This window comes from Stylophora pistillata, chromosome 5 (genome assembly GCF_964205215.1).
Source record: "Stylophora pistillata chromosome 5, jaStyPist1.2, whole genome shotgun sequence".
In the NCBI taxonomy this organism is placed as follows: Eukaryota; Metazoa; Cnidaria; class Anthozoa; order Scleractinia; family Pocilloporidae; genus Stylophora; species Stylophora pistillata.
The window spans coordinates 26,210,268-26,222,397 of NC_142523.1; the positions used below are offsets into that span (position 1 = coordinate 26,210,268).

The 12,130-nt window shown below is 39.7% G+C and overlaps 3 protein-coding genes and 1 pseudogene across 3 annotated transcripts in view; 3 read left to right on the forward strand and 1 right to left on the reverse strand.

Moving 5' to 3' along the window:
• LOC148731090 (uncharacterized) overlaps positions 1-670 on the forward strand; it is a 2,060-nt gene extending 1,390 nt beyond the window's left edge. Inside the window, exon 2 of the mRNA XM_088761566.1 lies at positions 1-670. This exon is cut by the window's left edge and continues 325 nt beyond it. Within this exon, the coding sequence (XP_088617692.1) occupies positions 1-471 (471 nt within the window). The 3' untranslated portion in view covers positions 472-670.
• A 626-nt stretch (positions 671-1,296) lies between these two features.
• On the reverse strand, positions 1,297-2,664 carry LOC148731091 (uncharacterized). Its single transcript, XM_088761565.1, has 2 exons — positions 1,877-2,664; positions 1,297-1,785 (listed from the first exon to the last, which is right to left on the reverse strand). Exons 1-2 carry the CDS (start codon positions 2,535-2,537, stop codon positions 1,367-1,369), a joined length of 1,080 nt encoding a protein of 359 aa, XP_088617691.1. The 5' UTR covers positions 2,538-2,664; the 3' UTR covers positions 1,297-1,366.
• Positions 2,665-3,679: 1,015 nt separating this feature from the next.
• LOC111347002 (uncharacterized) lies at positions 3,680-7,014 on the forward strand. Its single transcript, XM_022954248.2, has 2 exons — positions 3,680-4,553; positions 5,044-7,014. Exons 1-2 carry the CDS (start codon positions 4,238-4,240, stop codon positions 5,343-5,345), a joined length of 618 nt encoding a protein of 205 aa, XP_022809983.2. The 5' UTR covers positions 3,680-4,237; the 3' UTR covers positions 5,346-7,014.
• Positions 6,080-7,014, forward strand: LOC148731092 (uncharacterized; annotated as a pseudogene).
• Positions 7,015-12,130: the final 5,116 nt, after the last annotated feature.

Below are 12,130 nucleotides of genomic sequence, written 5' to 3' on the forward strand. Positions count from 1 at the left end.
AGAGATCAGCAAATGATATCAGTGGAAAAAAAAGCCAGTGCAGAGAAAGAGAAAAAGCAAGTGGAGGATATTAGAGCCAAGGCTTTGGAGAAAGTTGGAGAAACAAGAAAAAGAGTGGTTGGTGATGAGGTTACTGAAGAGCCCGAGAAAAAGGAGAAAAGAACAAGGAGATCTGGAGCAGAGACCATGGTATATCTGAGGGAGAAGTCAGAAAAAGAATTAAAAATCAGGCAAGAAGAGCTAGAACTTAAAAAAAAGGAACAGTGTGCCCAAGCAAAGCGGCAAGAGGAAATGACACAGCAACTGATCCATCAACAGGAGCAGCAGCGAACAATGTTTGCTAACCTCCAGCAGCAGCAACATCAGCAACTTCAACAGCTAAGCCAGATGCAAATGACTATAATGCAGCAACAACAACAACAGAACCAGGCACTAGTGGCTGTGCTGCAAGAGCTTGCCAAGAAGCAGTAGACAGAATAAAAACATGTTAAGTTTAGTTTAAGTTGATATACTATGTATTTGTTGTAGTTCAATTTCATCCTTGTTTCAATTTGTCTTTTTCTTTGTTTTACACTCATTTTCATGTTACGATACACAATATTGAACCAAGGATAAAATTGTTGTTCTTTATTGGGTTGAGATAATTACAGAGTTCCAATTCAAAGAGTAAGCATTTGGAAGGACCATGGCAATATGCCCTGGTGTGCCAGTCTTTTATGGTTGTTAGTGCTGGTATATAATTACACCAGTGATCTCTATGGTGATCCTTCTCCCTTAAAAAATACAAACTGATTCATGGCATCTGTAGATACCAAATTTATTGCAAAATCTGAAATGGCCAATTAGTTTTATTCTTGACCTGGTAATGACTCATAGATGAGGATTACTTAAAATAATTTTGTATCTGGATATTGGGCGTGGCTTATGAAACGTACAGGGTCGCAAGCCCCCCTACGTAAGCAGATGGGGTACATGGAAATGTTAAAGGCATAGGGAGGAGCAAACCTTTTATTAAGTTTGAAATATTCGATTTTGATATTTGTGTTGGTTGCATATTTGTTCTTTTTTTGTGACAACAAGAAGAGTTTAGCCTTTTTTTGGAGAGGGGGGATGGGAAGTCATTTTAAAATTCAAACCAAAAGTACTTGGAAAATATGTAGTTATTTTAGAGGTAATATGACTTCATTAGTACCTACATGCGGCTCTCTGTAACTTTACTTTAAAGTACCCCAGGGGTCAAACATGAGAAAGGATATTATGCTTCCCCCTCCCATCCCATCAAGCTACACAGCAGAATGTATTAAATATATTAAATGTTATTAATATTCTTTAATGTCTGGCAAATCCTTATCCTCCCTCCCTAAAATTAAGCAAAGTATTCTTCCAAGTTGGGTGGATCCAGCTCAAAAAACTCGGAGGTTGTGTTGCCATATAAGCATGTTAATGCATTTCTTAACAAGGCACAAACAATGTACATCTTTCCTATTGAAGAAAGTCCAATCTTGAGGTTCTTTTTGAAATCTACAAACTTGAAGTACTCAACTATGTCTCCAAAGAGCCACTCTACAGAGACTCTCACTGAGCTCATAGCCTTATTAAAATTTACCATCTGTGGGGTGAGTATCATGTTTCTAAAAGGGGTCTGGAGGTGCACCCTCAATGGGTAGGCGGGGTCTCCATAAACACAAAGTGGACGACCCGCTGGCCCAGGTGAAAAAGCATAGCGTTGCATATCTTGAAGAAGATTGGAGTCTGCTAGCATGGCAGCGTCGTGTCGTCTCCCCTCTATGAAAAAAAGAAGACAAATTAAAAACATTTTGATTAAAAATTTTCGGTTCTTTTTCTGAAGGGTAATTTTATATTCCATTTCCCTTACCGATTGGTCCATACATATTTCCAATAATTCCATTTGGTAATGCCACGGATTGGAATTTTACACCGTGAACTCTTTTGTGACCATTGTAGACAATGCGCTGATTTTGGCCAGGCTTGCTTATTGGTCTAACTGTCCCATCAATAAAGCCAAAACAGTTATCCAAGGGGGATCCCTTAGCTGTTATGGCGTTACTGTATTTTTCCAGCGAATGAGGGTTGAGGATGCTATCATTCCACTGCAAAATTCTGTGACTGTGTGCCTGGTAAATGTAGTCGATCATGTAGTTGTTTATCATGCACAACACTGGAACAGGCTTCCCAAAGCGAGCTATCATGTCTGAATATCGACAAGGATAGCTATGTCTCTTTAGAAAAATGCAAAGAGCCTCCAATCCACTACAGATACTTCTTTGATAGCATTCCACTACCTCAGGAATCCCTAATACTTCGGCTAGAAGTGGTAAGTCGTTCTTGTAGAAACGAAACTCTGAACGGCACTCGTCGTCTTCTAAATCATCGAAGTCAAAACCAGGATAAGAATTATACGGAAGATCGACATTATCGGACCTGTTTAAATCGTACAGGAGTAGAAGTTCCTCATCGTTTATCAAACCATCACTGTGGCTAATCAAAAGTTGATTTCGAACTTCTTTCAAAGACATAGTGAGCGGCGTTTTGTAATGGCTGCTTAACTGTTTAGAAATTCCCGCCACGACGGCGTTCTCTCCCCAGTCTTACGCGGGTTTAGGAGTCCCCGTCGCCGTCCCCGCTCTCGTTGCTTAAAGTCCCTAATTTTTCGTGCAATTGCAACGGTGATCTCTCCCCAAGCCCCCTCGACCAAGTCTGCCGTCCCAGATGTCTGCCGTCGTCGGATCTTAAGCTCGTTAACTATTTTGTGTACATACTGGTATTAGTCATTACCAGGAGCCCATCACTTGTCTTAGCTAACCGCCTCCCGGTTAGCTCAATGCATAGAGCGCTGGACTGCTGTGCGGGAGGTCGAGGGAGTTCAAGCCCTAGCCGGGCCAACACTCAAGGTCTTAAAATAATTGAGGAGAATATGCTACCTTTCTGAAGTTGAAGAAATGGTTAGATATTCTAGTGTTCTCGGATAGGGACGAATAAATGGAGGTCCCGTCTCCTACAGGGTTAGGGGTAAGAGACGTTAATTTCCCACGCACGAGATTACTGTGTGATGGATGTCTTCCCCTGGGGTGGGATGAGTGGGATTTATTGGGTGGACTACTCGCATGGTTCGCATATGTTCCGTTCTAGTCCTACCCTACTGTGGGAATGCATTGAAAATGGTTAGAAAAAGAAAAGTTAAGAACCTGCCAAATATTTTTTCCAACGTCCGAACAGTTCACGAGGTACAGTGGCTCGAGTGAGACACAATTTTAGTAGAATCGCATCATTGAATAAAATCTCGCATTCTGATTGGCTAACGAAGCGAGGTATTTAGCGTGGAATTGCGAGTGGAAAACGAGGCTAAGTGAAATTGTTTCGCATCTACGTCACTAAGAACAAAAACTATCGTCAAATAAATTGTTGCAAAGTTTGGTTTCTAAGTCAATTTAAAATGTTTTCAAAACCATTGTCAATTTCTATTAAGAGCAAAAACAAAAAAAGCGTTTTCAAAGTGAGCTTGAGGTTCTTCCTAGTTTTGAACTGAACTTCAAATTCTTGGAGAGGCATGAAAAACCTCTTTCGCTCGAGACAACCCGAAAGCGAGAAAATCCTGTGAACACGGCCCAGAAAAAACAATCTCCGAGCTAACAAGTCACACCTACCCGGGTTCAATATCCATCGGCAGCCATAATCTTTTAGAAAAACAAGAAAGGATGTCAAGCAAGTTGGTTGGGTTTTTACTCGTACTACTACGACTGTCACAGCTACGCCAACGACGGTGCACGCACTAAAGAGGGTGTGAATGGGGTTAACCGACTAGCGACAAAGGGCGTAAAAAAATACTGACTACCGACGAAACGGGGAAAAAACTACCGACTAGCGACAAATAAATTCTAACCGACAAGCGACATGGTCAGACGTAATAGGGATGTTTTTATTCAGAAAGAACAGCATTTTGATGATTTCTTGCTCAGAAAATCCTTCTTCACCCGACGTAACCACATTTATTCCAAATTTAGCCGAATTATAGAATTTCTGGTCTTCAAATTTCTTTAAATCCACGGGATCCTTCTTTTCGGTGAGCAGCGTGGGCTCATTTCTAGAACAGCGGCTCGTAATCGGGCTGACAAGATGGACTGCTGTCTCATTTCAAGAACAGCGGATCACAATCGAGCCAACGAGACGCCCTGCTGTTGTCTTTTTATTGCTCGTTGTTTGTTCATGCGGTCGGGTCATGACTGGGATTGCTAAAGTCATCGTGAGTTTTTTTCGAAAAGGTGAAGAAGTCGCCATCGAACGTCATCGAAGCAGGGTCCCAGTAGACAAAGAAGCTCATAGAATAGTATCTGAACTAAAAAAACATCTTACGGAGTTTTTAGGATTAAAGGAGCAGGCACATCAATATGAAATTGGCGGATTTTCGTTAAAGTTCTTTCGCATGGCGAAATCGCCTGCGGGCAAATGCGAAAATTTTGCAATTGTGACGGATGGGCAATGGCAGCTTGAACTTCCAAATTTAATATCGGATGAAAGTAGCAGTGAGCTCAACGGTAAGTGTGGAACGCGTGCAGCGGAGTTTGATGAATCACTTTAGTTCTGTAGTTAAATATAAAGCTCAAATATTAACGTGGTTAAACACTGGTTCCACCGTTTTTTGTTTGTTGTTTTGTGGAGCGGAATGTTTTTTTTTTCTTTTTCACCGTCCCTTTGAATGCGAAAACTGAGAAGAAAAATCTCTACAATGAAGTAGCGAGTAAATCAGTTTATAAGCTTCTTTCTGATTAATTGGTGAATGAACAACAGTGTAGCTTAACATATTAAAGACCCCGTTTATTTATACACGCCCTTAAATTTATTCGTTTCTGAAAACCAGACGTTCAAATAATATTAAATTCTCTCCTCGAGGGAAGCTACGCACGAGAGATTTCGCTCGATGTGCACGTTTTATACATCTTGACGAGCATTTGCTGATAAGAACTGTAAGTTTCTCAAAAGCCTACTAAAGAGAAAACTTAAAACACACGGTATTTAATATTTTAGTACACATTATCCAAGAGGTCACAAACTGGACCGGAAAGCCAGTAGTGTTGCTGAAGGCGCCGGCTACATCTGATAAAAGCAAGCAGAAGTCAATGAACGACACTGAGAAGAAAGGTGACGAGTCAAAAGTGAGAAGGAAACGGAAATCACGAGAAGAAGCAAAAGAAGATGAAAATCTGGCAAAGAGGATTATGACTGACATCGAGAGAAACGAAAGGCAACAAGGAGACCTTCAAAAATTTCAGGATGGTAGGGCTGAATTAGCCCTTGTAGTTCGTTTACCTGATTTTCAAAAGTCATAAATTTCGCTACTTTGGAAATTCTGCGGTATTCCTTGTTTATAAACACTGCCTTGTTTATACAACGAAAAACGCTCACTTGGTGCGTTCGCTATGTAAAGATAGTTTCTTTTAAATTCCGGCTAAAAACTGTATTATTATCACTTTGATGGGCATTGTGGCGCATTTTGCGTGCTAAAATAAAGAATTTGCCGGGCTAAAATGTATTTTTAAAAATAAACCAAGACAACCAATGTTCGCGCCTTCTTCTTGTAGCGTTGGTAAAAGAAACCGTGGAGCTATTTTTAAAGCCCAAATCATGGCTGAAAACACAGAAAACAACAAAAAATTTGTAAATTCTCAATCTTCACAGGTAGGGAAGAAGATCTTAAAAAGTTAGATGCTGATTCCATGGCCGATAGCGAAGTGCATGTAAATTTTGCTGATTCAAGAAAAACAAACTCTGTTTAACCAATTATGCCAAACTGTCAGTCTTGCAATTGGACAATTACTTTCAATACTTACAAATAAGTTAATCCATTTTTTCTTTCACGTCTTTTACGATTCTTCACAACACACATAGGGGAAGATTTTGTAATTTTTAGCCAGCTTTGGTTGATACGAAAGCTAGCTAGCTTTTAGCGTTGGTATTTTCATTGTGCGAAAATAAGAGCCCGGCATTCAAGTTATAAACGCTCGCTGTCAAGTTTTTATTTCTTTTTTCAGTTTTTTTTTTCTCAATACCCTCCAAAGTGATAATGATTGACAGCTATGTAAAAGACACTGTGAGTAAGGTGAAAGAACGCTACCAGTTGAGCGAGACGTCTGCAACCAATGGTCCACAGGGAACTGTATCACAGAAGACGCAAGTATCTGTGTCTTTGCTTAAAAGGGCATAGAAAGGCTATACAAGAACGTGATGGACCTTAACCCCCAATTTGTAGATGATCTGCTGCTCGAAACGTAGCTCACAACAGTAGTGGAAAATTTGCACGCTGTTTCGCATCTTAAACACGAGACATTTACGGTACTTACATATGCCCAGGATTTTGGAACAATTTGCAAGGAATCTCTGAAGCGCACATCTAGATGGGCAGCAAAGTACTACACGCATGACAAATCCTACTATCCGTTACCTCAATCCGCCATGCCCCTTTCTGCTATAGCTACGATGACACCTTTGCCAAGTGAGAACATAACACCAGGGATGGAAGGACAGATCAAAGAGTGGCTAGAGAGTTACAGACCAGTACGCCAACGGACAGTTAGGAGTGAGACCACAGAAGATAAGGCTGGGGCCTTGCCGCCAGCTGTCTACGCCGTTCACCACACCGACGAGTCTGAAGAGAGGCTTCGATATCCTGAAGAAAACACTGTATCGGCAGCAAATGCACAACGCGTTGTCTGCATACAATTTGGGGACCAAGGGGATGTTACTGAGGTGTTTGAGGATCACAGAGAAGCACAAATCGATGAGTATGAGACAGATTCGGATGACGAGGAATCAGATTTTGAAGAACATCCATAGGTTGCCAACAGAGCGTGTGTTACCCTATCCGGCAGGGCTGTTCGTGCATTTGTGCGTCTCGACATGTAAGAGGTACTAACAGTTAAAAAATCCATTTAACGGTGCAGATTGATACGTATGACAACCAAATCTTTGGCAAAAAAAAATAAAGAGAAAAAAAAGGAACCTCGCAGAAAAGCCGCGAGAGCCGTTGAATAATAAGTGTGGTGAGTTTTTGTGGACGTCTCGGAAAAAAGACTTCCGTAGCTTACAAATTAAAATTAGGTATCCCAGGGGCTAGAGTGGGTGTTTCATTCTATGTAGAATTTACCTCTCTTGATTTACTTCGATGCCCCGTAGTCGACAGGAAACAAATTCACATCTATAATAAAAGCTTTGGTGAATTTTATCGGTATACTAGACTTGCAAACAAAAGTGGGGTAGATGAGCACGTTGCTAAATTAAAAAACAGCGTTAACGAGGTTTAAGTGAAAACGAATAATGAATTATTACAAGTATTACACTTCGTCTAGAGTTTAAAGTCTTAAATCTGGGCAAATTGCATAATAAATTTAAATAATTAACGTGTATTTTTAATTATTAACTGAGATTTACCGACAACCGACAAAGGTCAAAAATCTTAACCGACAACCGACAAAGTTATGAAATTTTAACCGACAACCGACATTTTGACCCCCCCATTCAGACCCTCACTAAAGACTTTGCGAGAAATTTATGTCAACAGCCTTGCACTTCCATCAGTAGTTGGCAATAACACAACATCAATGAATAACTGCATTGATGATCTAGCAGTAAGAGTTCTAGGTGGATTGTTCACCAATGTATCGTTCAACAACTCTCCAGTGAATATCTCCATCAACTATTAAACTTTCAGTCGAATGCTTACCCCAGCGATTCAGCTAATAGCAGTCGCCTGTAGTGAATTTCTACAAATAAAAAGATTAAAGTTTTCACTTTTCATGAAACACTTCTTTGTTTTTAAAGGAATAAAAAAATCGATCAATACAAGTAGTTGCACTTCAAGGCAGTCAATTTCTTTTTTAATTTTCTGTTAATAATAACAAAGTCTTCTTATATGGTTGAAAACTTCACTATTTCCACCGTAGTGGGAGTTTTTGTGAGCTCGGCAACCGGTATGCCGGTATTCATAACTTTGAAGCTCGCCGCGAGCTTCTGGACAGGAAATTGAAAATACTCCGTGTCCGGCAGTCCAATATTTTCCCGAATATTAAGTCATTACACTCAATATATTCGAGCTATACCATCCTAGGCGGTGTTAGTTGTTTTATTATTATAATAGTATTTTTCTTCTTTTTCTTTTTATGTATTTTTTAAAAGCAAAATGCTTCCTTCGTTTGTTTTCCTCATTATTTTTATCATTTTTCAAGAAGAAAATCGCGTGAATGTTCAAATACAAGCTGTTAGCTGACTTACCCCAAGGAAAGAGGATGGACAAACAGGGGTGGGGTGGGGAGAGGGTAAACACTTTAACTCCCAAGGTCTGATTGTTAACTCTCCGCTCCAGGTGCTACAAACAGGGGTAGGGTGGAGAGAAGGTAAACCCTTTAACTCCCAAGGTCTGATTCTTACCTGTCCCCTCTAAGTGCTGCTTACAGGGGTGGGTGGGGGGAAGGTAAACCCTTTAACTCCTAAGGTCTGATTGTTACCTCTCCCCTCTAAGTGCTACATATTTCTTTGTAAAGTAAATACAATAATTCGATGTTATATTGATAAAACAGCTTCGAATTTCTACCTGATGAGTTTGAGTATTCTCATTACCTGTTTCCTGGATAATGTATGCATATTGTTGGGAGAATTTTCAAAGTAATCACTTCTGGGAGTTCAAGTTAACCAATCTCTCTTCCCCTTGGTTACCTTTTTTAAAAGGACTGAATACATAAAAAACAACAACAACAACAGTTCGTGGCTGGTATTATGCGGCGTTTCGTCTTCACAATGACTCTTCAAATAATTTAGGGCATTTTCAGACAAGATCGTTGAGCGTCGCTCTCGGAGTCTCGTTTGCAAACATCTGTTGATACCTTGAACTATGTAAAAATGACTGTACTCTTATGAAATAGAGACCAAATGACAGAAATAAAGAGCAAAATAGAGAAAGGTTCTGTTAATCTTTACGTAGATATGTTTGAAATCTTCCGTTGCTGCCAATCTCGTGCGGTCACTTCTGCGTGTTGCAATTACATTGGCAAAGGCACAACCAATTTGTTGTTTTGGTATGTATGTCATGTTGTGGTTATGTCCCTAGTATAGATGTATACAAACCTTCAAATGGAAAAATTATTGAAGTTTTCAAATTAAACGTTGAACCAAAATATGCAATGACTTTTATACCTTGGCTACTCATCATTAGATATTACAATCTAACTGATATGAGTGGAAAAGAAATACTAATAACACGCGATTTTACAAATATCTTGCGATATTTGGACTATTGGCTAGTTTTGTGAGTAGTAGGACTATATGCAGACCAATCCGGAGATAATCAGTTAAAAAAGAGAGTTGTGCAGCGCTCTACCAATTGACCAAACAAGCAACTGGGAGCAGGCCATCAAATAAGTCCGACATAAAAGTTTCTCCAATTCGGGATCTTTCGATGGCTCTAGGAAATATATGAGGAAATGTATCGGTAACGAAGTAAAATGTTGAAAGTCTGGTGGATCAACGAAAGTAAACGAAATACTGAACTGAAAGTGTTTTAGGTAAAAAGGCAACCTCGACGCTCCAGGGTCACAAACATTATAAATTAGATAGATAGAACGTTTATCAAATAATACTTTTGCAGTCGTAAAACTGAATTGCGTGTTTTACAGATAACATTGGTTAACATATAGAGCTAAATACAATCTTATAAATGTAAAAGCCTAATATGATAATTCTAGAATATGTGATTATCTAAAATTAAAGTTACCTTTCTTTGAAGCTTTAGGAGCTATTGTACGCACCCTGGGACATAGCATAAAAGAAGAAGCGTCGAAAACGTTCCGTGTGAGAACGTAGCAAATTATATATCTCTTGACGCCTCAAATTATAACTAGATTTTTTCCTTGATGGCAGAAAATGAAACAACTTATGTTCGGGATTGTTAGCGATGGAATCGAACAAATGACAACAGAGTTCTATGCGTCTATCATACAAAGTTGGCAGGCCTAGTCTGACAAGGCATTCCCAATATGACATTTCAGGTGAAATTATGGAAAGCACCCGTTTCTGAATTCTTTCTATATCCTCATTAAGATAGGCCGGGAGTGCATGATGGAACACTGGAGCGCAGTATTCTAGTATAGATCTAATTGTTGTACAATAAAAGTTCATAATGTCAGTAAGGGGAACACGGGCCCTTTTCAAGAGGACAATAAAATACAGGCGCTTATTTGCTTTCTTAATGCATGCAGTCTGCAATGTGATTGTTCATTTCAAGTCACTGGATATCGTAACACCTAATATCTTCGCGCGGTCGGTGACAGGAAGCTCGTGACCATCTACCTCGAGAGGGGAGAAGTTATGAGAGTTCTTCTTGAAGTCGATAATCATCTCCTTGCATTAATTATCTGCTAAAGAAAGGTAAACTTGGAGCGGATCCATCGAAAATATCAATATAATCAGGAACACTAACAAGAAGCTAGCCCATGATAATGCTTAAACGGATGACTGAAACAAATATTACCTTGACAAATTCGACTGCAAACTATGGTTTTTTTACATGTGCAAATGCTCTGCACCTTAAACATAGTAAGACAACGATACTCTGAAAGTTGATTTCAAAGGTGAATTAACTAACCAAAGGCAAATAAAACGTTTAAGAAAATCATCTTGATCTTGTTCGTTGTGGAAGGCTGCTATCTGCTAAGAGTCGAACCCCAAATAAAACTGTGAGTGGCCTCACACGTGAGATCCTTGTTTAAGCCACAAAGGTTTTTGGGATCACCACGTAGCTAACATCGCATAAAATTCCTGGAAGATGATATACGGCAAAGGGTTTTTTAATGTCCGAGAAAACTGTTTTGGAGAAAAATCACTTTTTCGCCACAGAGGAATGTAGATGGATTTTGTCGATGTTGATGCGTACTCAGCTGCTGCACCGTTCATGATCGCCGAATGGATCAGGGCAGAAAGTGTGTAGGGCCAACACAATAGAAATCTTCTCGACTTTCCCGACAGCCAATCTGGGATCTCTTCGATTTCAAGGTTTCATTTGTCGGAGATCTGGGAAGGTCGGGAAACAGTAAAATTGCCGATCGTCTACGATTTTCTTGACTTACGAAAACCAGGCATTACAACTAAAAAAACCGAGAGTTATTAGGTTATTTAGTAAGCAGCGAGATCAGTAAAGTTACTGTATGCCGAGGTCAGAGATACGACCTCAAAGCTCCAGTGCGACATTTCATAAACTGCTTAACGAAAGCTAAACATTTGAAATGCAAAAGGACACGGATGTGGCCATTTTAATGAAATTAACGAACAGAGACTGTATGGAAACCGACGGTTGACTGATACGAATGAAACAAATTTCGGCACGGATTCGATTGCAAACAATCTCTCATTTGTTTTCAAGCGGTGTAAACCAGTGTTTGAATTCTGAATACTGGACGCTTTTACGGCAAAAAACAGCAATACACTGAAAGTCGATTGTAAATGCAAATTAACTCACCTAAGGCAAATAAATTTATAAAGAAAATCACCTTGATCCTGTTTGATGTTCAAAGGAACTTCGCTCAGACTGTTTTGTAATGCAATAACACTTTCAGTCTACTTTCTCGTAAATTAGTTGACAAGACGAGACCATCATTACCCTGTTCCACACTCTACAACACAGAGACAGAAAAATGAGACTGCGAATCTGCTTCGGCATCTTTTACCACGAAACGAATAACTTATGAGAGGTTGAGAGGTCAAGGAAAGCTTCCCAGGCGGGAGGGAGTGTACAAAAAATACAATTAACTATTAATAGAGCAGACCAACCCTCCAAGGCTGTCTTGAGGGGGGGAGGTTAAAGCAATGTAAACTTACAGCTTTTCGTTATGGAAAAGAACTTATTAAGGAAAACAAGCACAGCAACTGTAAGTCTGTTCAAAATTGCTGACTTTTGTTCCTTTTTTGCCTAGTTGGGGTATCTCGAAGAAATCTCATTTGTTTCAAGCTCAACTCTGCGCAACAGTCTGCGGACTATTCATGCAGAGGAGAGAATTCAAAACGACTAAAAGGCTACCTACAGAATCCTCAATTGTTTTTTAAGTTTCATGGCCCGTTATGACTGACTGTG

What these genes read in the sequence shown, in the direction of transcription:
- LOC148731091 (XM_088761565.1), bottom strand. Translation starts at nt 2,537, where the DNA reads ATGTCTTTGAAAGAAGTTCGAAATCAACTTTTGATTAGCCACAGTGAT. An exon ending in AAATATGTATGGACCAATCG is followed by an intron (nt 1,786 to 1,876) that starts GTAAGGGAAATG and finishes TTTTTTTCATAG; the next exon opens with AGGGGAGACGACACGACGCT.
- LOC111347002 (XM_022954248.2), top strand. Translation starts at nt 4,238, where the DNA reads ATGACTGGGATTGCTAAAGTCATCGTGAGTTTTTTTCGAAAAGGTGAA. An exon ending in AAGTAGCAGTGAGCTCAACG is followed by an intron (nt 4,554 to 5,043) that starts GTAAGTGTGGAA and finishes TTAATATTTTAG; the next exon opens with TACACATTATCCAAGAGGTC.